The sequence below is a fragment of the Hyperoodon ampullatus genome (assembly GCF_949752795.1).
Source record: "Hyperoodon ampullatus genome assembly, chromosome: 4".
Classification (NCBI taxonomy): domain Eukaryota; kingdom Metazoa; phylum Chordata; class Mammalia; order Artiodactyla; family Ziphiidae; genus Hyperoodon; species Hyperoodon ampullatus.
This window is the reverse complement of record NC_136917.1, coordinates 145468299-145492416: the sequence shown is the minus strand read 5'-3', so window position 1 is coordinate 145492416 and position 24118 is coordinate 145468299. Positions and strand designations below refer to the sequence as shown.

Below are 24118 nucleotides of genomic sequence, written 5' to 3'. Positions count from 1 at the left end.
CACTTATCCGTTCTTCTGCCTCAGTTATTCTGCTATTGATCCCATCTAGAGTATTTTTCATTTCATTTATTGTGTTTTTAATCGATGCTTGATTCATCTTTAGTTCTTTTAGGTCCTTGTTAACTGTTTCCTGCATTTTGTCTATTCTATTTCCAAGATTTTGGATCTTGGAAATAGAATCTTGTATCATCTTTACTTTCATTATTCTGAATTCTTTTTCAGGTAGACTGCCTATTTCCTCTTTATTTGTTAGGTCTGGTGGGTTTTTATCTTGCTCCTTCTCCTGCTGTGTGTTTTTCTGTCTCCTCATTTTGCTTATGTTACTGTGTTTGGGGTCTCCTTTTTGCAGGCTGCAGGTTCGTAGTTCCCGTTGTTTTTGGTGTCTGTCCCCAGTGGCTAAGGTTGGTTTAGTGGGTTGTGTAGGCTTCCTCGTGGAGGGGACTAGTGCCTGTGTTCTGGTGGATGAGGCTAGATCTTGTCTTTCTGGTGGGCAGGTCCACGTCTGGTGGTGTGTTTTGGGGTGTCTGCGGACTTTTTATGATTTTAGGCAGCTTCTGTGCTAATGGGTGGCGTTGTGTTCCTGTCTTGCTAGTTGTTTGGCATAGGGTGTCCAGCCCTGTAGCTTGCTGGTCCTTGAGTGAAGCTGGGTGCTGGTGTTGAGATGGAGATCTCTGGAAGATTTTCGCCATTTGATATTATGTGGAGCTGGGAGGTCTCTTGTGGACCAGTGTCCTGAAGTTGGCTCTCCCACCTCAGAGGCACAGCACTGACTCCTGGCTCCTCAATTTGGGATGATTTGTTGTCTATTCATGTATTCCACAGATGCAGGGTACATCAAGTTGATTGTGGAGCTTTAATCCGCTGCTTCTGAGGCTGCTGGGAGAGATTTCCCTTTCTCTTCTTTGTTCTCACAGCTCCCAGGTCTCAGCTTTGGATTTGGCCCCGCCTCTGCGTGTAGGTCGCCGGAGGGCGTCTGTTCTTCGCTCAGACAGGACAGGGTTAAAGGCGCAGCCGCTTCGAGGACTCTGGCTCACTCAGGCCGGGGGGGAGGGAGGGGCACGGAGTGCGGGGCGAGCCTGCAGCGGCAGAGGCCGGCTTGACGTTGCACCAGCCCGAGGTGCACCGTGCGTTCTCCCAGGGAAGCTGTCCTTGGATCCCGGGACCCCGGCAGTGACGGGCTGCACAGGCTCCTGGAAGGGCGGCGTGGACAGTGACCTGCGCTCGCACACAGGCCTCTTGGCGGCGGCAGCAGCAGCCCCAGCGTCCCACGCCCATCTCTGGGCTCCGCGCTTTCGGCCGCGGCTCGGGCCCGTCTGTGGGACTCCTTTAAGCAGCGCTCTTAATCCCCTCTCCTCGCGTACCAGGAAACCAAGAGGGAAGAAAAAGTCTCTTGCCTCTTCGGCAGCTCCAGAGTTTTCCTGGACTCCCTCCCGGCTAGCTGTGGCACATTAGCCCCCTTCAGGCTGAGTTCTCGCCGCCAGCCCCAGTCCTCTCCCTGCGCTCTGACCGAAGCCCGAGCCTCAGCTTCCAGCGCCGCCCGCCCCGGCGGCCGAGCAGACAAGCCTCTCGGGCTGGTGAGTGCCACTCGGCACCGATCCTCTGTGCGGGAATCTCTCCGCTTTGCCCTTCCCATGTACGTGGGGAGTTTCTTGTCTTTTGGGAGGTCTGGGGTCTTCTGCCAGCGTTCAGCAGGTGTTCTGTAGGAGTTGTTCCACGTGTAGCTATATTTCTGGTGTATCTGTGGGGAGGAAGGTGATCTCCGCGTCTTACTCTTCCGCCATCTTCCCCGGAAGTCGCATAGCACTTTTTTCTAGGAGGTGATTTAAAATGTTGAGTTCCACGGACCCTGCAATGCTCTCCCTCTGCCTAGCAAAGCTCTGCTTGCTGTTACTGATAGTATTCCTGTTGGAGATGGTTTCAAAAATAGTAAGCTACTATCATTCAAAATGGTGAGGTCTCACTAAAACATAAATGTATTGCTTGTTTGGCTTTTGCTTTTGTTTTAAATACCTAAGAACCCTGTCCCTCCCTTCTCCCAGCCTTTTCTTATAATACAAATTCCACTCAACTTTACTGTGACTATATTCTGAGTCCTTAAAGTATACTATGTATATACCATGATGGAATTTAATTTCAAAATATAAAACTCTTTCTTTTAAATTGGCATTTTTAAGTTATCTTTAGTAATAGTAGAATGGTCCACTGACATATTTTCATCACCGATCTCCTCATGGAAGGATCTTCCAAAAGGTTGAATATAGACTTGATCTCACTGATGGAGGAAATTAACCTGTAGCTTATAGTCATTTAAAATGCTGTCCTAAGATATTCTGAGGTCACAGGGAGATCAGTCTGGTTCTAGTTTGTCAGAATTTCAAAAGTCAAGTTGGTGTGAAAATGAAGGGACACTAACAGGGTACTTAAGTGGTCACAGGCATTTGGCTAGATGCAACCCTCATGACAACCCTATAAGGCTGTATCCTACAGAGATACAAGTGAGGATCAGATAAAGTTAATTACCTGCAAAAAGTCTCCAAGCTATTAAGTAACAGGGCTGAGATTGAAAGCCAGGTCTGTTCTATTTGAATCTACTGATAAAAGCCAAGGTCCTTTCATTTCCCCACACACTTCCCCAGCCTGAAAGACTGTCAGCTTCATACATCCTCCCTCCACGACCCATGCACCTAGCAGTCCCATGGCAGGGGAGAGAGAGGGCAAAGGCTTCAAAATCTGAAATGCTGGCACTTATTGTATACACAGCTGTAATACACATGCTCTAACACATCCTAAGGTGAAGTTTCCCTGCTACCCATCCCTTCCTTGCTCCTCACATCTCCTGAGTGTCTGCTGTTGATGCACAACGAAAGGGCAGTGCTGGACTTTGCACCCAAGCAGCTGATGACCACAAGGCTAGGTCTATTCCTCCCAACAGTTGTGGAAGCCAGAAGAGGCATTAGGTCTCTGCTGCAGGAAGTCTGATTACATACTAGATTAACCTAATGATTCGCAGCATGTAATAAGTTTAGGTTTTGGAGAAACATTCTTCTAAATCTTGCAAATATTTTACAATAATGCAACCTGATTTATGACTATAAAACTGAATATTTTACTAATAAAGTACTATTGCCTACCAAGCCTGTGTATTTTCTATGTGCTATTCTAGAACTTCCCACCTTCTAAAATATGAGAATTCCTTTTTAACACCAAAACTCTCATGAATTTCCACAGGATATTTATTTTTAGCCTCATTAATTGAGGAAAGACATATGCACAAACAGATCTGTAACTTCCTTGCACAATATCCCTGGGTCCCAGGCTTGGAACCATGACTCTATCTCATTTACCTATGTGCCCCTACTCTCCTTAGCAAGGGAAAAACCCTTCTTCTGGTTTCCTCTGCAATGATCAAGTTTTAGTGCTTATTTCTAATATAACAGTAATTCAGAGAAAGGGGAAAGTTATGCTATAAATCTAGGGCATTCACCTTTGTCCTGCTGTATGTCTGATGGTGGAGGTGAGGTGATGCAAGGCTCCTTCACTTCTGGAATGCCTGCTCTCCAGTTTCTTCCATCCAGACAGGTTGAAGACACTTCTGCAGGTTTAAAAAATTAATCCATAGCGGAATTGCCAGATTCTATCAAGAATACGAAAGGCATAAAAAGATCGATTCTAAACTTATAAACAAGGTATTTAAAAGATTAATAGAACATTTCTAAATGTGAATATAAACATCTAAAATTACAGTGAATTTGCACTTCCCTGGTGGCACAGTGGTTGAGAATCCACCTGCCAATGCAGGGTACATGGGCTCGAGCCCTGGTCCAGGAAGTTCCCACATGCCATGGAGCAACTGAGCCCATGTGCCACAGCTACTTAGCCTGTGCTCTAGAGCCTGCAAGACACAACTACTGAGCTCACGTGCCACAACTGCTGAGGCCCACGTGCCTGGAACCCGTGCTCCGCAACAAGAGAGGCCACTGCAGTGAGAGGCCCGCATACTCCAACGAAGAGTGGCTCCCGTTCGCCACAACTAGAGGAGGCCCGTACATAGCAACAAAGACCCAACACAGCTAAAAATAAATAAATAAATCAATAAATACGTTTATTAAAAAAATAAATAAAATAAAATTACAGTGGATTTGGAGGAGGAGAGCTAAGAGACATAAGTAGGGGTAACAATGCTATATTAAAGAATTTTTCAAAATGTTTTAAATTTATTTTAAAAGTAGAAAAAATTATTACCTTGACTCTTAAAATTGTGCAGGGGAAGAGCATTAGTAACTGAAGCTGCGACGTAATGTAATTCTGCAGAAGATGGGACTTCTAGATGATCGCTTTGCTGTTTGATACTATTATCATCTGAAGGCTCTTCTCTAACAGGTAATTTGTGTAGATCATCAGCTTCAATGTCAATCACATTTATGTAAGTGTGTCCAATCTGAACCAAAACACACAAAATCAATGAGGGTTACATTCTTTTTACTTATAGTACGGCCACTGTACCCTACCCCTGCCCCAAAAAGGTTTAATTCTCAAGGCAAGAAGAGCTTATATAAGCCTAACTTAGGGCAAACTGCAGGAAGTATGTGTGATGGTCTTAGTTTACAGTATTTGGGGGCACAATATTTAAATTTTAAACTAATTTTTGACCTTTCCAACAAATCTATGTAGATGAGATTTTTGGCCTCATTTCACCTATACAACTGAATAATGCAGATGACCATAATAAAATTTAGCACAAAAGTATTGTTAAAACTTATTAAAACTTCCAAATTTAGTACCGTTTCACTTGTTGAAGGTGACAGAGGTTTCTCTGATATTTCAGTAGAAAGTCTGAGATTCAGATATACATCTGGTGCCAAAAGTTGAGGAACACTGAAAGATTCGCGTTCTAAAAATAAGAAAAATCAGGATAGTAAAAAAATCTGTAAATAGTTCTATGTCATTAACTTGGTAAGAAAAAGTTAGCAACAAACAACGTTAAAGACATTTGTTGGAGGGACTTCCCTGGTGGCGCAGTGGTTAAGAATCCACCTGCCAATGCAGGGGACACGGGTTCAATCCCTGGTCCGGGAAGATCCCACATGCTGCAGAGCAACTAAGCCCGTGCACCACAACTACTAAGCCTGTGCTCTAGAGTCCATGAGCCACAACTACTGAGCATGCGTACCACAACTACTGAAGCCCGCGCACCCTAGAGCCTGTGTGCCGCAACTACTGAGCCCACGCACTACAGCTACTGACACCCGCGTGCTCTAGGGCCCGTGCTCTGCAACAAGAGAAGCCACCACAGTGAGAAGCCTGCACACCACAACAAAAAGTAGCCCCTGCTCGCTGCAACTAGAGAAAGCCTGCACGCAGCAACAAAGACCCAACACAACCAAAAAAAAAAGGATATTTGTTGAAAATCTAAGTAGAAGTTTCATAGATATAAATAAAGCAAATTGTATTCTATTCTAAGGGCAAATTACTCTAGAATAATTCAGAATTTATGCATACTGACTACTGCTTTTCTCATATGAATGGCTCACATGAATAATGAAATATCTAAGTCATACCAAGAAAATGCTATAATTTCATTTTTCAATTTCAGATATATTAAGTCATTTTTGCTTGTTTAAAATTTCAATAAAACCAGGCTTTAGGAAATTAATCATAACTAATTTATTCTTTTTACTTTCAACACCGTTTCTTGTTGCTTGTTCACTTGTTTAACCAGCTTTGGGATGTAATTCACTTCCTTTAAAAATGTACAATTCAGTGATTCTTAGTATATATAAAGACCATAGCTAAATTTTACCACTTAAAATGTTTAGTATCTTAATTTTACAAAAGTCATTAGCTTCTTATTCAAAACAATATAGAAGCCTGTCACAATAAGTCAGCAGTCTAACGCTGTGCCTTTTGTCCTACAACTGTAATCTTATTTCCTAGCATTGTATTTTTAATAGAACATTACTTTCAAATTTCACAAGCAAAATATAACTCGTTGCAATACTGAGTACTGGAAACTTGGCACCAAGGCTTGAACTTAAACCACATGACAACCAAAAAACTAGAAAAAAAAAAGGGCTTCCCTGGTGGCACAGTGGTTAAGAATCCACCTGCCAATGCAGGGGACACAGACAGGTTCGAGCCCTGGTCCAGGAAGATCCCCCCATGCTGTGGAGCAACTAAGCCCATGCGCCACAACTGCTGAGCCTGCGCTCTAGAGCCCAGAAGCCACAACTACTGAGCCCACGTGCTACAACAACTGAAGCCCGCGTGCCTAGAGCCCACGCTCTGCAACAAGAGAAGCTACCGCAGTGAGAACCCGATGCACTGCGACGAAGAGTAGCCCCTGCTCGCCGCAACTACAGAAAGCCTGCATGCAGCAACAAAGACCCAATGCAGCCAAAAATAAATGAATAAAATAAACACATTTTTTAAAAAACTAGAAAAAAGAAAGTGAAAATACTTAAATTATCATTCTATCTCTATTAAATCAATTGATTGGTTTAATTGCTTTTTTTATGGGGGTCGGTAACTCCTGTTTCAGCCGTCATGCAGACATAACCTTTAACTAGTCATGGTGTTGTCAGAAAAAAAAAAGAAAGAAATCACACCTGATGAGGAAGAAATGATTTGCTGATTTTTATGACATTCAGAAACAACTTCTTGAGAAGCAGCATCTTTATCTTGTAGTCAATTAGGAGATTTGGGACAAAAAGAGAAAACAGAAAAAGGATTTCACAAGCACAGAAAAAATTAAATATATAAGTGCAGATTTTTATATATTGTGTATAAAACGTGGTAGAAAAGTAGACTGACAGCTTAAGAATTTAATTTTTTAATTAATATGATAATTTTAGATTTTATTACTATTTATATCTTGGGCCTGATCACCTGAATGAATAACAAACTTCTAGCAAATAGGCTGCTGACTTTAGAAGACTATAGAGCAGTCAAGTACCTCCAAGGCTTTCTCAAAGCTACATTTAAGAATGTTTCTCAAATGCGCACTCACCATTTGCATCAAAAAAATCTTATTAAAAAAATACCTGTACATGCTCAACCTCATTCAGAAAGGAATAAAAATTAAAATAACAGTTAGAGGCCTTTTTCTTTAATCTACTGGATTGGTAAAGGATAAAAGAGTTAGCTAAATCATAGTGATGAACAACGACAACAAAAAAGGCTCTATGCAAGAAGTTACTCACTGAAGCATCATTCATAGGAGAAAAATACTGGAAACCACCTAATACATTCATTCATTACATTAATGAAGAAGTCTGTCAGGCAAAATTCGAAATAATAGCTCCTCCAACATTTATTTCCTCTATTTTTGGACACAGTTACATATATTCTTCCCACACTAAACCCAATCTAGTCCTTCTCTTCCTAACTCAACTTCAGTAGCCACGGCTTCAGGCCTCTCAATCTTAGGCATGAAATTCTAGTAAAGTCAATTATGGCACAGAGAACCCAAATTCAAAATATTATTTCTACCAGGACTTCCCTGGCGATCCAGTGGTTAAGACTCTGCTCTTCCAATGCAGTGGGTGCGGTTCAATCCTTGGTCAGGGAACTAAGATCCTATATGCCGCATGGCGCAGCCAAAAAATAAAAAAATTTAGAATATATATATATATTATTTCTACTGATTTAGGATGTAGTCCATGGCATTTTTAAACAAATACCTATTACATTTTAATAAAGTTACCATAAATTCAATTTAAAATTTAATTTTAGTTTAAAATTTGTAAAGTATATACCAGGGCTGGGGACAAGAAGCTGGGATGAGTAACTAATATCACATAATTTTATTCATTTATTTTTTACTTAAATATTTATTTATTTATTTGGCTGCGCTGGGTCTTAGTTGAGGCATGTGGAATCTTCATTGCCATGTACAGGACCTTTAGTTACGGCATGCGGGATCTTTAGTTGTGGCATGCAGGATCTCTCAGTTGAGGCATTCGGGATCTAGTTCCATGACCAGGGATTGAACACAGGTCCCCTGCATTGGTAGTGTGGAGTCTTAACCACTGGACCACCAGGGAAGTCCCTATCACATAATTTTAAATTCCCTTTAAATCACTGCTTTGAAAAAAAAAGTTGATATATTAAATATTGCAAAATGTAATTAATTTTAAAAATTAAAGTGAAATAGCATTTTACCTGGGTCTGTATTTGTACTTGCATCCTGACATTCTTTAACTTTCTTTTTTACAGAGGCCATGAAATGCAATCCAGCTGAAGTATTAACATCATCCTGGAGCTTTTCTTAAATATAACAACAAAACATTGGAAGCAATCATTAAGAAGCCAACATGTTACCAGGAGCCCAAAAGCAGAGTACCTAACTCAAGGGAGGTGAGGAATTCAGTGTCAAGATGTTACCAAAATGGACTTTCTGAGTGAAGTGGTATCTAAGTTGACCCTCACAGGCAGCTCAGTAGAATTAAAACCAAAATTGTGAAGGACTCTGTATGCCCAGGCTAGAAACCTATTCTTCTGACTGATGAAGATCCAGTAGAAGTTGTTGAGCAGGGAAATGATATGCTCAGACTGATGTTCCAGAGAAACCACCACAGCCAGTGTGTGGAAAATAAATTTCAGTGGATAAAATTAAAGTAAGGCAATCAGATAGATGAGGCTGCTGCAGCAGTCCAAATAAGTACCCAGTAATGGTGAGGAATAGACGAGAGAGGATAAATTTAAGAATTACAACGATAGTAAAATAGGCAAGAACTGGCTACTGACTGGTTGAGAGGGGGAAGGGGAAAGCAGAACTCAGAATAATGTGTGTTTTGATGTTAAGTTGGTAGTGACACAAATGGAGATACAGAACACAGAAGAACAAACCAGTTGGTAGGGAAGGGATAATGAATTCAGACTGCACATGCTGTACCTGAGGTAATTTCCACCCTGGAGGAAACATTCAGCAGGAAGTAGAATCAAAGTCCAAAGACTATTATGGGAGTTTAGGTTTTGATGTGGATATTCCTGGGAGAGTACCCAGGGAGTCTAAGTAGAATAAAAGAGTATCAATGATGGCTCTTGGTAGTATAATAAAAAATATTTGTATTTGGTCTTTGTCCTTGGTTCCAGGAACAAAACTCCTTACACCCTTGGATTTTCCTGAGTGGCAGGAGTATGTTTTGTTATTCATGATGAGCCCCTTTTGATCATATCTGAGTTTAGGCTAATGACTCCTGGCAGGCCCCTAGATAGTTTCAGGGTGGGTGCTGGTCACCAGAGGAACCAGCTATCAGCCCTGCCTTACCCCCACCTCCATGGAAGGGAGAGCAGCTGGAGTTCAATCACCAATGGCCAATGATGTAATCAATCATGCCTATGCAATGAAATTTCAGTAAAAACCCTGAGACAACGAGGCTAAGGGGGCTTCTAGGTTGATGATTAAGTGGATGTGCTGGGAGTTGGTGCACCCAGAAAGGGTGTGGGAGCTCTGTGTCCTCAAACCCCATACCTTGCCCTATGCATCTCTCCCATTTGGCTGTTCCTGAGTTGTATCCTTTATAATGAAACTGTATACACAAATAAAGTGCTTTTGTGAGTTCTAGAGTTGTTCTAGAGAATTAGTAAACCTGGTGGTAGGGGGTGGGGGTGTCATGGGAATCCCTGAATTTATATTTGACCAGACAAAAATGCAGGTGTTGGGGGACCCCATTTGCAGCTGGTGTCTAAAGGAAATAGGGAGTCTTTTGGGACTGATTCCTTAACCTCTGGAGTCTGTGCTAACTCTAGGTTATTAGTGTTAGAATGGAACTGAATTATAGGACACCCAGTAGATGTCACAGAATTGGAGAATTGTTGTTGTTTGGAATGACACAATATACATGCACTGGAGTACTACGCAGTCAGTTTAAATGACATTGTAGAAGAATATCTAGTAAAATGGGAAGATATATACCTTAATACTAGTATGTAAAAACAAGTAAGTTATAAACAAGTAGAGGAGGTATTCTTTTTATATATAAATATATATAGACACACATATATATATATATTTATAGATATATAGAGAGTAGGGATATTCAGAAAATAAACCCTAGAAGAATATTAACACTGGTTATCTCTAGACAGAGGGATTATTGGAGATTTTAATATTGGTCTTATTTTCTACTTGCATTTTCTAAATTTTCTCCAGTGAATATGTACCACCTTTGTGAAGAGAAAGAATGTTATCATGAATGAAAAAGAAAATGGTTTTAAGACAAGTGCATGGAAAAGAAGAACACCAGACAGATTAAGAAGCTGAGAAACAGAAGCTAACCAGGCCAGTGAGGAGACAACTGCTCAGCACACAGAGGCCTGATGCTGGGTCGTGGCACCGAGAAAGGGAGGGAGCACCAGGTCAAGGCTTAAGTGAAAGAATGGGGTAACAGACATGAGGGATAAATCAGGGGTGACTTCCAAGGTAAAAATCTTGTCCAATAAAATGAGTGGTGATATCACTAACAGGAAAATGCCAGTTTAAAATGTGGACATGTTTTTTTTTGTTTTTGTTTTGGCCACGCCATGCAGCTTGTGGGATCTCAGTTCCCCGACTAGGAATTGAACCCGGGGCCACCACAGTGAAAGCCCAGAATCCTAACCACTAGGCCACCAAAGAACTCCCGTGAACATGTTGAATTTAAGGGGAAAGTAGAAAAGAAAGAGAGGGAAGGTGTATATTTGAATGTCACCAAAAAAATTTAAAAGCTGAAGTCATGAGAGTGAATGGTTGCAGAGGCACAAGAGTGTTTGTGTGTATATGTGTGAAAAATACTGAAGAGAAAGGCTTGGAGAACATGTACATTCAGTGGCAAGAAATGAATTGACCAATTCAAGAAAGAAAAGAATTTACTATGTATAAACAAGTTCTTTTTTCTGAACTGATGCCTTTACTTTAATGTACATGTATTTTCTATGATTAATTTGACTCCAGGCGCGTTTTCCAATAATTTCCTTTTAGGCCTTATATATCAATATCTTATTTGAGATTCTAATTAATTGCATTGCTCTACTATAGGGGTTGGTAAACTCTGTAAAGGGCCAGATGACAAATATTTTACGCTTTGTGAACCATATGGTCCCTTTTGCAATAAATGGAACCTGCTGCAATGCGAAAGCTGTCATAGACAATGTGTAAATAAATGGGCATTGCCTGTGTTTCAATAAAACTTGATTCACAAAAGCAGGTGTAATCCAGATCTGGTCTGTGGGCCATACTTTGTCAACCACTGCTCTAACGGATAACACATCAAAACAAACACATACGCATACATACACACATATACACCATCCTGTCAAAGATAACATGAAAGCAATTTGGTCTCATTTTTATCTACATATTTTTATATTTATTTATTTTTTTTTTTTTCATATATCATAACTAACATTTTAACAGTGCTTACAACATACAACACTTACATAAACATTTCCACTTTTCCCAGTATCCCTGGGAAATGGGTAGGTATCTACATATTTTTAGAAAGCTGATTTTAACTCTGAATGGAGACATGACATTAATCATGCATATACATACCAAAAGGAATGTCAAAGTCTTCCAAAGGCTGGGAACCATGATGTTCTTGTTGCTCCTAAATGAATCCCCAAATGATCAAGTTATGATTAACTCAAAGACAGTCATTATTTTGAAAAAAAATATTCAATAGCTATGAGAAATGTTGATTTTTTAGGTATAGTTTAAAATCCTTTAATTCTAGAAATATTTATTCTATCAAATTATTTACTCTATCAAAGTAACTCCACAAAGATGCTTACAAAATTCACAAGTCAAACAATAAAAAAGAGGATTACCAATTTAATGCAGTTACTAAATTACAATATGCAATTCTCTCCTGCAAGACTAGCTTTAACTCACAAATAATAACAAAACTGTTCATGGACTCAAAATTTTACTAAGTGCCTCTAGACATGTTCTTGAGGACTTACTGAAGAAAGGGTGCTAAGATTCAAGTAAACAAAACTATTTCTGTTTATTTAAACTCTTGTTGCAAATACAGGTAAATAGTCACCAAATTTAGAATGAATGTTTGCAAAGATCTGATATAAAATATAGGTTGCATAACAAACCTATGTTTGGGAAATCCTAGAGGCACCTAAAAGAGTGAGGTGAAACTATCATAGGAGGAACCCAAATAACATGATATGCATTAAGATGTCATAGAAAAAAGGCAGAGTGATTTCAAATATAAGTCACACAAGCAGATGCTCTAAACTACAGTTTTTGATTTACCAAGAAGTTGCTTTTCACATTCACAACTGTTTGTCTACTGTTGCACAGAGGGATGCAGCAGAGATTTATGTGCTTAATGATGTTAAGGTTCTCCTAGTCACAATCAGAAGCTTCCAGCAATCAGACAACTAGATAAACCACAGACATTCCAAACTCTGTGTACATGCAGACCAGGGAAGAATGTATTATAGTTTTTCTATACCTTGGGTTTCATAACTATTTCTGAATCATTATCATTAATGATGAAATCTTCTGGTTGGAAAGTCACACTTAGTTTTCTCCTTAGTTTCTCTGATCTTTTTTCTTGCAGCTCTTTTTCAGCTCGTCGTCTTTGTCTATTAAAAATAGTGTAAAATATATTTTTACTATTTTAGTAACATCAGTTTTTCATTTGTATCATGCTATGCAGTGGGACAGTTATCAAAATTTTGTCAATAAATTATTTTCAGTGCCATTTAATTAAATTAGCAAGATATTCTGTTAGAATACAAGCAAATCAGGGACCCATGAAAGTTATTTCTAGTTCCTTTAATACTGAACTGACTTTTCTGTGTTAGTCACTAGAGTCCCAGGTTAGAGTTACACCTTTTAGGTAATTTTCAAATTCTCTTTTCTGCAGATTCTAAGCTGGCCCCAGAAACCCTACTGGATACCTCCATTCACCTATCTGAAGAAGTTAGGCAAACTCAGTCACCTCAGCAAGGAGGAAATCCCAGCAAGGAGGAAGGAGAGCCCAAAAAGTTAAGGGGAAAACTTACTTTGAAGAGGGTTTACCTGGAAAAGATGGAAGGAAAGACCATTTCTGGAAAGAGAGCACTGGTAGTAGATTTTAGGGTCTGATAAATGTAAAATTGTTAAAGTATTTTCTAAACTAAGTAATAATCTACCAGTTAATACATGTTTTGAACATCCATTATGAGTAAAACATTATAAATGCTCTTCATTAGAAGTCACAGCCTTGCTTTTTACATGAGCATTTCTTAGTGCCCTGAAACAATTCACATCACTGCTTCCTGTAAGAGTCTGGAGAATATGGTAAGATGAATAACAATTAACGTTACTTCAGTGTATTGGACAGTATATGGAAGATTTCATGATATCAAATATTTGTGCTGCAAAAGATGACTGCTCATCCTGTTAGAGAAAAATGTAAAAAGAAACCTCTAGCCTATGAATGCCAGGAAAGAATTCCTTAATAAAATGTAAACAAAAATAGTATTTGTTTCTCACATTATAGGAATTTTTCTCATCACAAGATGTGTTCAAATGCATGACACTTGACAAGGAAACTGAATATGCAATTGTGTCAGGCTGGGAGGTTGAACCAGATAACTTCCGTCTTATAACTATATTATTGTCACTAATAATAAACTTGCAGGTACGTTTGCAGGTATATGCTCAAATAAAATTTCACGTAAAACTTGCCTTTTTTTACTGTCCTTTCCTTGTCTCAATTCAGATGATTCTATTTTGACCTGTAGAAGCTGGAGGTGTCCAGGATTGCCTTGTTCAAATAAATTATGTGTTAATTTTTGTTGCATTTGTTTAAATGCAATAAGGTTTTCAAGTGGAATAAGTTGTGGGTTTTGGTACTATAAGAAAGAAACAAAGCATAGTAATTTAAAATTACAAACCTCAATTAGGCAATATGTTAATAAAAAATTGAGAAAAACATTGGTTTAAATTAAACTAAGATGTGCAAGAGATAGAACATATCAAAGAAAACAAACTGATTTGGACTGGTAAGACGAGTACGCACATCTTAAAGTACAAATGATTTTAGAAATCATTTCCTGAAATTTTCAACTGGGCGTTTTATTTCAGAAATTATGTTAAAAGTCCTCATCTTCTTAATTTCTTTTTCATATTAAAAATCTTCCTTAAAATTATAAATGAAGTTATATAACATCTAGCTTTGATTTAAAATTCTTTGGAATAGGGAGGATGGACACGGGTGGAGACTATGGATGGAACAGAGTAGCAATATGTTGATAACCACTGATGCTGGGTGATGGTAACTTGGGGGTTCATTATACTACTCTAATTAAACATATTTCTTTAGAACCTTCCCAAAATGTCTACTTTTCCACTCCTTTAATCCTTTCTTTTTTGTTCATAATACGTTCAGAAGAAAGGAAGGCACGATAAGTACTTTTTCTGAGGAATGACCATTTCTTTTCCCGGCACTATTTTCAAATCTTAAAAGTGTACCAGAGAATGAATTACTCAATTACTCAACTATACTGACTTACAAAACTAGAACCTAAACAGTCTTAATTTCATAAATCAAAGGTTACAACTTTAAAGATGATTTGGTGGATTTATAAAGCTTTAATCTTTGTGTTTAAAGTATTTTAAAAAGATACAATTTTTTAGTATGCAAAACTACTTACAGATCTGGGTCTAAATTTAACAATTTTAACCTGTAGTAGATTTGAAGGGAATCATATCACAATTGCTAGGAACCCCAAATAATGCTCTCTCTCTAGACAGACAGACAGATACACACACACACACACACACACACACACAGAACCCTGGTCATTTTATTTTACTTCTTATTTCTTCTCTGAGAAGAATCTCAGAAACATCTTTTTGAAAGAGTCTAGAAAACTCTGGTACTGATATACAAAAAAGACCTAAAACCTTTAAGGTACTCCATTATTATTTTAAACCAAATTTTGTATGTTATTTTCAATAACAGAAGCATTATTTCTTTAAAAAGAAGTGTGTACGAGCTTTTCACTGAGTGTATATTTATGGTATGAAAAAGGCAGGACTGTGCTTTCGTATCACTGCAAAAATCATTACCATATTTCCTTGGGATAGACATGAATGAAGTAGTGGTAGTCTTGGGTATTTGCTTTCTTCTGCTACAGTTCTAATAGGTATTGATGGAACTGTAACTGATGCTCTTGAGGCAGAGGAAAATACAGAAGGAGGTTTAAGTTGCAGGTGCAATAATGGAAGTCCAAAAGAATTCTGAGGAGATATCTCAAAGGGCCCTGGCTTAACATCAAACAGTTTTTCTGGTTTTATAAATGTTGCAGAGTCCTGCTGAGGTGTCAAGTTTTCTTGTCCAACATACTGATCCAAGTTCACATGCTTAGGGATTTCTGTAATTATTGTTTCTGTCCATTTCTTCTGCTCAACTGCTTTTTTTATGGCTTCAGTATTATACTGGCTCAAATTCAAATGGGACATTGAAGTAGTGTCCATTGCTCTCTTTGGCAAAGGAGGCTGGAAGAAATCAGATAATCCCCAAGCCACTCTTGGCTGTGGCGGAGGACTGAAGGGAACTTGAGGAACTCTTTCTGTATGGAAGGAAAGGGGCTTAAATTCAGGCTTGGGCTGAAATTGAAGCAAAGGAAAACCATCACCAGGTCTGAAAGCTTTTGCAATGGGGATAAGTTCAGGTGTCTTCAGAATGGCAGAGGGCATAGACAAAAGGTGGAGGTGAGTATTTCCAGCAGGGGCTGGAGACAACGAAGTGGTTGGTAAGCTCTGAGATGCTGGAGTTAGTCCTCTATTCTGGGTTTGGCCTTCTAATTGACAAAAAGGAACACTCTTATGTGGAACATTCTGGAAGAGAAAAAAAATATTATGTAAGATTAAAATATATTACGAACTCTTACTTTTTAAATGATGTTCAATATGTTTTGGAGGAGGTGGAATATAATTACTAAATAAGTTATTTACTCAAATAACCAACAACTGAACTACTAGGACAACTTTAATGGTACTTTAAGATGCATAACCTGTAAATTTCCATTACTATTTTCATCAGATTGCACAATTTCTTTATGGCAGTGTGGGCTGTTCTTGCCAGGCTCTCTGGTGTACTCTCCCATGGGTTGTGGTTTAACGAAAAATCTCTCCTTCAGATTTCTACTGGTGTCTTCAACATCATTACTCCCTCTTGTGGGGTTTGATCCCTGGCTTCCCACCAAATGCACAGACTGAGACTGCTGTAGAAGTTGATGTATATCCGGGAGGTTAGCAAAGGATGATCCTACTATTTGCATTAGGCTCATGAAGTTGATCTGTTGCAGCTAGGATAAAATAAAAATTAAAGAAACATCTTAAAATATAATGAAAAGAACCTAAAGAAGCAACAATAATTATCTGAGTATTCCAGAATAGTCATACTTCCGTCTTAGTAACTGCTGGACCCATAAATGCTGAATAGGAAGCAGAGCTGGGAGAAATTTAAAAAAAAAAAACAACAGGAAAAGAAGAATAGCTTCCTGTCCTCAAGGAGCTGTTAACTAGGAATATGAACTCCTAGTGAGACTTGGGACTATCTGTAAAGCAGTTTACATAAACATCCCTGGGACCATAAAGGAGTGGTCTGATGGAGTGGGTGAGGATAATTAAAGAATTCCTAAAATGGGTGTGTTGTGACCAGGTTTTTCAGGAAAGAAAAAAGCAGAGATTAGCAACAGGTGAAGAGAGAGGCATTCCTGTGGAAGGGCTGACCCAGTGAAAGGCAAAGGTATGCACTGTGGCTGACAAACCTTGAATGACAAAATCACTTGAGGAGCATTTAAAAAGTCCCAATGGCCAGGTCACACCCTATACCAATAAAATCAGAGTATCCGGGGGATGTGAGCCAGGATTAGCATTTTTTAAGATGACTAGGTGATTTCAATGTACAGAAAAGCTTGGGAACCACTAGCATGTACACTGGCTTAGATGGAGCAGGAAATTTATAGCTAATGAGGAGAGAGGTTAGTACAGTGGTTCCCAAACTGTAGCATGCATCAGAGCCACCTGTAGGACTTCTAAAAGCACTCTTTGTTGAGCCCCATCCCCAGAGATTGATTCCAGTAGGTCTGGGATGGCAGCCTGAGAATTTGTGTTCCTAATATCTAAGTGATGCTGATGTTAATGGTTCAGGGCCCACACTTTGAGAACCACTGGACTTGTGAGAGTATGGTGGGAAAAGAGGGAAGATAAAAGCTGTCCATGGGGGTCTTTCAAACCCAACAGAGGAATCTGCACTTCTTAAAACAAGCCAATAAGGAAACACTGCGGGTTTTTAAAAAAAATGTAGGTCCCTTCAATTACAAAAGAAATATATGCTTATTATAGAAAAAAAGGATAAAAAAGAAAATAAAAATGATTCATAATCTTATTCCCAAAGATAACTAGTATTAACGTTTTTTAGTGTATATCCTTTCATTCCTCGTATTTATTTATTTGTTTGTTTATTTATTTATTTATTTATTTTTGGCTGCTTTGGGTCTTCGTTGCTGTGGGCTTTCTCTAGTTGTGGCGAGTGGGGGCTACTCCTCATTGCGGTGCACATGCTTCTCACTGTGGTGTCTTCTCTTGTTGTGAAGCATGAGCTCTAGGCACATGGGCTTCAGTAGTTGAGGCATGTGGGCTCAGCAGTTGTGGCTCATGGGCTCTAGAGCGCAGGCTCAGTAGTTGTGGCGCCTGGGGTTAGTTGCTCTGCAGCATGCGCCATCTTCCCAGATCAGGGCTCGAACCCGTGTCCCCTGCATTGGCAGGCAGATTCCTAACCACTGCGCCACCAGGGAAGTTCCATTCTTTGTATTTTTAAAACATGATTGATATCATATAGTATACAAATTTGTGCCTGAAATTTACTGAAGATTTTAAAGCATGAAAATAAGAGTATTAAAACAATATCTGGGGGAAAATGTCTCAGAAATGCATATATGAGACAACGGAAGTATGAAGTTCTAAGAACCTAAGGTTGGCTACCACTATAGAAATAGCAAGTAACTGTACTGACATACAATGTGGGCAAAAGAGTCAAGAGGGCACAGTACAACACTGGACACGTGTAGTGAAAGAAGGTGAAGATGACTCTCTAAGGCAGTGATTCTTAATCTTCTCCAGAATTATCTGGAGAATGTGTTAGATATACAGGGCAGTGACCAGCAAAGTCCCTAGGTAATCCAAAAAACAAGTTTGACAAATGCTTCTAAAACCTTAAGCAGGTAAAATAGGTCATGCTAGTAAACAGAAAAGGGAAAGAAGAGACTCAGAAGAATAAGAATAAAATCAGTTTCAATAAGTTCCATGGGACAGTGGGACATGCTGAAAAAGTATTCCCATCAGGACCCATAGTTCAAAGATTTTTTTTTTTTTAGTATAAACATCCCAGCAACAGCACATGGGGAGGTGTCACGGAGGGCATAGGTCTCTATTGGAGGAGGGGTGTGGGCAGGGCATAAGGAGGGGTATGGGCATGCTAGGAGGATGGGAACGGTCCTGGCTGCCCCACAGTGGGATGTGTGAGGGTCTCTGGCCAGGCCACAGTCCACATGGGAAGACACCAATCAGTCATGAAGTCATGGGAACGCCACACAAGCCTGGCTGTGAGCCCAGGCACCACACTGTTAAACTATACAGGATGAGGTTGTACATGAGTTAATTACAAAAGAGTTGTATTTATAAAAATCGGTACACATATTTGAAAAACTCACAAAATTAGTGCCCAGAATTATCCATATAAAAATGGTATACTGCATCACATAAAAGGATATGAGGACTTCCAGGGTGTTGCAGTGGTTAAGAATCTGCCTGCCAGTGCAGGGGACATGGGTTCACGCCCTGGTCCACGAAGATGCCACATGCCGCAGAGCAACTAAGCCCGTGCGCCACAACCACTGAGCCTGCGCTCTAGAGCCCACAAGCCACAACCACTGAGCCCGCGTGCCACAGCTACTGAAGCCCGTGTGCCTAGAGCCCATGCTCTGCAACAAGAGAAGCCACTGCAATGAGAAGCCCATGCACTGCAACGAAGAGTAGCCCCTGCTCGCCGCAACTAGAGGAAACCCACGCACAGCAACGAAGACCCAACGCAGCGAAAAATAAAATAAATAAATAAAAAAGAAAATTGTACAATTAAAAACAAAAAGGATATGAAAGTGAACGTAGAACACATGAAGAGAAGATCTGAGGGAAATTAATGTTTAAGGAATAAAATAGAAAAGGGAAATATTTAAAAATTGTTGGTAGACAGAGGAAAGGATAACCAGGTGAGAAAAAGATGATGGAAGGCAAAGTGAACAATACTTTAAAATGCAGCTGACAATTTCAAACCAAGCCAACATTTGGTTTGGGGATGATAAATGTGATGTGACAGACTGTGTTAGAAAATGAACTTTGGGCACCTTTGAGCAGGGGCCGCTGGTCTGGTTTGATTATCCCCCACCTCACTTTTGTGAGCAGCTCTGCATCCCCAAGAGCTCAGTAAAAAAAAGTCGTCATGGGAAGTAGGGAACTCAGCCTAGACTCTAGTCCCTAGAGTTAGGACTTCTGAATAACAAAGCAAGAGTGCCCAAAGCAGAGAAGCCCTGCAATTCAATTTTAACTTGTCCATCTCTGGAAGTCTGTTCATATTTTAAAAGCTTACGTATATATCATGTGTAGACTTACTTGTTTATATGAAGATGTGCTTACCTGAACTAATTTAAACATTTCATCTTGAAGCATTTGCCTAACAGAATCGGAATAATGTGATAACTGAGCCCTGGGTTCGTTTCTCTGGGTTGGCTGAGCTGTTGGCCCAGGTGTTTGTGAAGCAACAGTGACTCTATTTGATACCAAAGGTGGAGCTGAGGAAGATTTATCTTTACATGCAGAGATCCGTGCACTATGTGGAAGCATATAAATAAAAAACACACATTAATCAAGAAAGAAACAAATTAGATGTCTATGAGCTGAGTATTTTGATCCTACTTTTTTATTCTACTTTAAAAGCTTTCTGGAAGTTTCAGGAAATTTAAACCCTAAAGCCGATCTCACTCTATCCCTCAGCCCCCAGACACATTTGTCCTCAGCACAGTTATTCATCCAAATGCTGTAATTAAGGGACATGTAATGTCTAGTCAGCCATGGTCCCCTCCCTATGGTGTTACAACCCAGGACAGTTCTCACGTTCATTTTACTTGCCTGGTCCCTACAGGCATCTGAGTTTGAGACCTGTGCAATCATTCTGATTAGGTGTACAGAGTACCTAATTTGGCTTAGGAATATATTTCTTGGACTAAATTTAATGATCCAGAATGGATTTAAGAAAACTATGGAAAGTATGGGTTAAAAAAATGTTTAATTCTAACATGGATAGAGCAAACTACTGTCATTCTTCATTACATGTGAAACAACAGTATTGTGAACATTTCATTTCCAAACAAATCAGAGAGTTGATGTTAATAATTAAACCCTAACAAAAATGCTTATTTAGAAATAAAAGTTAAAAATCAAAGTCAGTTTTGTTTTATAAAATGATTGTTTGGGGATGATTCCTTAAAACATAGAAGGGACTCAATGTTGTACAAGCAAATCAATTTTATAACCTAAATTAGGGAACAGGCACTATCATGTCCAAATAAACTGATCATTGTCTCTAAAAAGAAAATAACACATTAAACTGTGTTTATATTTATTTGGATTTACATTCATTCCCTTTCAGCAATAACATTTGCCTTTTATCAAGCATCTCACATCCTTAATAACAAAACTATATTTGGGAAATCCATAAAAAAAAACAGGCGTTACAACTGACCTGCCTATTTTAAGACAACTTTATTGGCCTTTGCTTTCAACAAGTAACGAGATAAATTCTAATACTGGAGAATTTTTTTAAAGCAAATTTGTGCTATATCATTCTCCTATTTCAACACGATTTGTAAACACTAAACACACTGTTCAACTCCTGTAAAATAAATTCAGAAGACAACTGGATGACTCTTTTCTATGAGAGAATTAGAAGCATTTCATATGCTATTAGAGATCTGCTAGAGGCTGAAAATGAGCAAGAACTACATCTTTCAATAATATATCCACTACTTCTTTTTTCCAGAAAAGATTTGTTCTAAAATAGTTCCTGCATGTCTTTAAAACACAACTGTTAGAGGAAAATCTTTTACTCTCTTAGTTTTTGGTCAAGATCTTAGTAATTATTTCAAAATGGTACAGTAGGCATCATTTCATTCTCTTATCTATTTGTAATTATATCAATATGGTGCAGTATACAAAAATTCTCACCTAGAAACTTCTGAACTTGTATCTACACCAAATGAATGAGGAGTGATGTGTTCTGGATCTATAGAGCCTTCAATCATACTACAATTAAAGATTAATAATCAATTAGGAAGCAAGATATTCTTCGCATTATCTAAGGTCCAGGTGATCTAATGCTCCGCGATCTAAGAGTCTAAACATCCTCTAATCTTCTGTAATGCTTAGCTCGTAATTACAATCTATTTACATCCGTCTCTATAGCAATAGTAACAGATTCAAACAAAAGCAAAGAATATGTCTGGATGGCTTTAATATACGACTTGAACACTATTAAATGCTTGGCAACAGAAATAATATAATCTAAAATGAGTGGAAATGAAGTTAGCTGGGACCTCAAATTTTACCTAGGAAGAAGCAGACACTTTGCTCAGGAACACTACAGAGCCCATTATCACATCTGAAACTGTAACGACTAGTTTTCTATTAATAGAAATATCTATATTACTTGTAAAGGCACAGGACATTAAACATACGTTTTTGTTAATTATCCACAGAAGACCCGAACAAAAAAGAAGAGAAAGAAAATCTAATTATGTTGCCTCTCTTATCTGAGGTAATTCTAAAATTCTAAAACATCAAAAATTCTAAAAATTAAGAAATCATGCCCAAACTGCAACAAATGAAAACTGCCTGCAGCTATCCTTGAAGCAATAATAAGCTAGCGGGCTTCCCTGGTGGCACAGTGGTTGAGAGTCCGCCTGCCGATGCAGGGGACACAGGTTCATGCCCCAGTCTGGGAAGATCCCACATGCCGCGGAGCAGCTGGGCCCGTGAGCCATGGCCGCTGAGCCTGTGCATCCGGAGCCTGTGCTCCGCAACGGGAGAGACCACAACAGTGAGAGGCCCGCGTACCGCAAAAAAAAAAAAAATAATAATAATAATAATAAAAAGCTAGCAGAGTATGTGTCCATCAAAGCCCTATGGACAGTGTGCAGTAATCATACCATAACAGTGAAAGATTATACATATATAACTCATAATGATTCTTTACTTGACCCATGAAAAGTGGAATTAGTATGGAAAGGGAGTACCCTAATTAGCAGCTGAATAAACTCTGGTCTATTCATAGCTATATTTTACTTTAAGGTTGATAGTGACAGGAGAACAAAAAGCATTTTAGACATCATTATTTATTTCACTCTACCAAGATTTAGAAGTATAGAATTTACTAAAAATCATCACTACCACTACTATTAAATTGAGGTTACAATTTCACTAGGAACACAGTATCACCCTAAAATATATATTGTTAATGATGAGGAAAAAAAAAAACCCTCTTCATCAAGTTAATCCCAGATGAGCTTTGAAAGCTTTCCATACTTTTTCTCCCTTACCCTTTCTGTTCAGTTGATTTTTCCTCCATACATGTCTCTAACAGTTCTTCCCTTGGACACTGAACCTCTCCTGTGGAATGCTGTTAAAATTAATAGTACCCAAAAAGAAAACAGGTGAAACAAACAGGTATTACTGTCTTAGTTATCTTGAGTTTCACATTAGCCATTCGCCTGGAGTAAAAACAGTCTAAAAGCAAGTGCGAAACCAAACATTAAAATGTACTCCCAGTCCTGCTCTGACTAGACCTTTATATTGTGATGCCTTTGGCCCATCACCCTGAGCCATTGAGCATATTAAACTACAAAGACAAATGATGTCACTAGAAATCATTCACAATGTATTTACAATGTATTTGTAAATTACACACACATCACTACATAAGTAAGTACAACTGACCTTTGAACAACACTGGTCTGAACTAAGGGGGTGCACTTATATCAGATTTTTTTCAGTAAATACACTACACCATCTGGGGTTGGTTGAATCCACGCCAGGTCCTGGAACCAATCCTCCGTGAATACTAAGGGATGAATGGATGAGGATTTTTTACTGCATGGGGGTCAAAGCCCCTAACTGCCATGTTGTTCAAGGGCCAACTGTACGCTGTGAAAACAACTAGAAAATCAGAAAAAAAAAATCCTTCTTAAAGGAATTGTTTCAATAATTAGAGATGTCTGTGTTCTACCTGGAAATCCAGCGTATAGAGTTTTGAGAAAACAAGTAATACATAAAAGTCCATGTATGTGTAAAAACTGCACACTATTGCTGAATTATACATTCTGAATATGGAACACTTGCATCACTCTTGACTAAATTAATTTAGTACAGCAGTTTATGAAATTAACATTTCATTGCCTGAAATTATTAGACATCTAACTAATAATAGAATTTCAGTGAAAGAAAAATGCTGCATGGCTACACTCTACAGTCCACAGTACACTTTTAAGAGATAATAGCCTTGGTTGGATATATTGAATAAAACACTATAGTGTTACCATAGCATAATTTAACTTTATCCACTACTTATAGACTTACTTCTTCTAAATGCTGTGGTAAAGTCTGCATCTGCATGTAAGAGGCAATACTGGGACTTTTAACAATTCCAACAGATTCTTTGGCATCCTCTACACGGAAACAAGAAGGAAGAGAAAACTGACCTTTTGAAAAATAATCAATTTTCTTTTTAGAATGTTCAGAAATATTATAGGAAACAAATATAATGGCAGAAGCATTTTCTATCCTCCTTACAAAAATATCTTTAAACACCTAGGGACAACCCCTCTTCATCAAGTGAATCACAGGTGAGCCTTGAGAGGCCTCATATCAGTGTGTATAACTCCACATAAAGCTCTGAGAGTTTCTGTCTTAAAGAAGACTGCCAAGGAAAGGTTCATAGAATTGGTTCACAGCAATGAGGAGACCCATAATAATTACACAGCAAGGCAAAAGGCCCCAAAATTGTATATTCAGGTT

At 38.8% G+C, this 24118-nt stretch overlaps 1 protein-coding gene across 1 annotated transcript in view; it reads right to left on the bottom strand.

Moving 5' to 3' along the window:
* Nucleotides 1-24118, bottom strand: part of CPLANE1 (ciliogenesis and planar polarity effector complex subunit 1) — a gene marked incomplete at its 5' end in the record, with an annotated part of 139460 nt that overhangs the window by 67598 nt on the left and 47744 nt on the right. The window contains 13 exon segments of the mRNA XM_079703531.1: nucleotides 3485-3592; nucleotides 4243-4438; nucleotides 4770-4891; nucleotides 8161-8265; nucleotides 11534-11588; nucleotides 12450-12582; nucleotides 13673-13839; nucleotides 15059-15829; nucleotides 16006-16299; nucleotides 19688-19880; nucleotides 21275-21352; nucleotides 22645-22724; nucleotides 23681-23769. Coding sequence (XP_079559657.1) covers nucleotides 3485-3592; nucleotides 4243-4438; nucleotides 4770-4891; nucleotides 8161-8265; nucleotides 11534-11588; nucleotides 12450-12582; nucleotides 13673-13839; nucleotides 15059-15829; nucleotides 16006-16299; nucleotides 19688-19880; nucleotides 21275-21352; nucleotides 22645-22724; nucleotides 23681-23769 — 2391 coding nt within the window.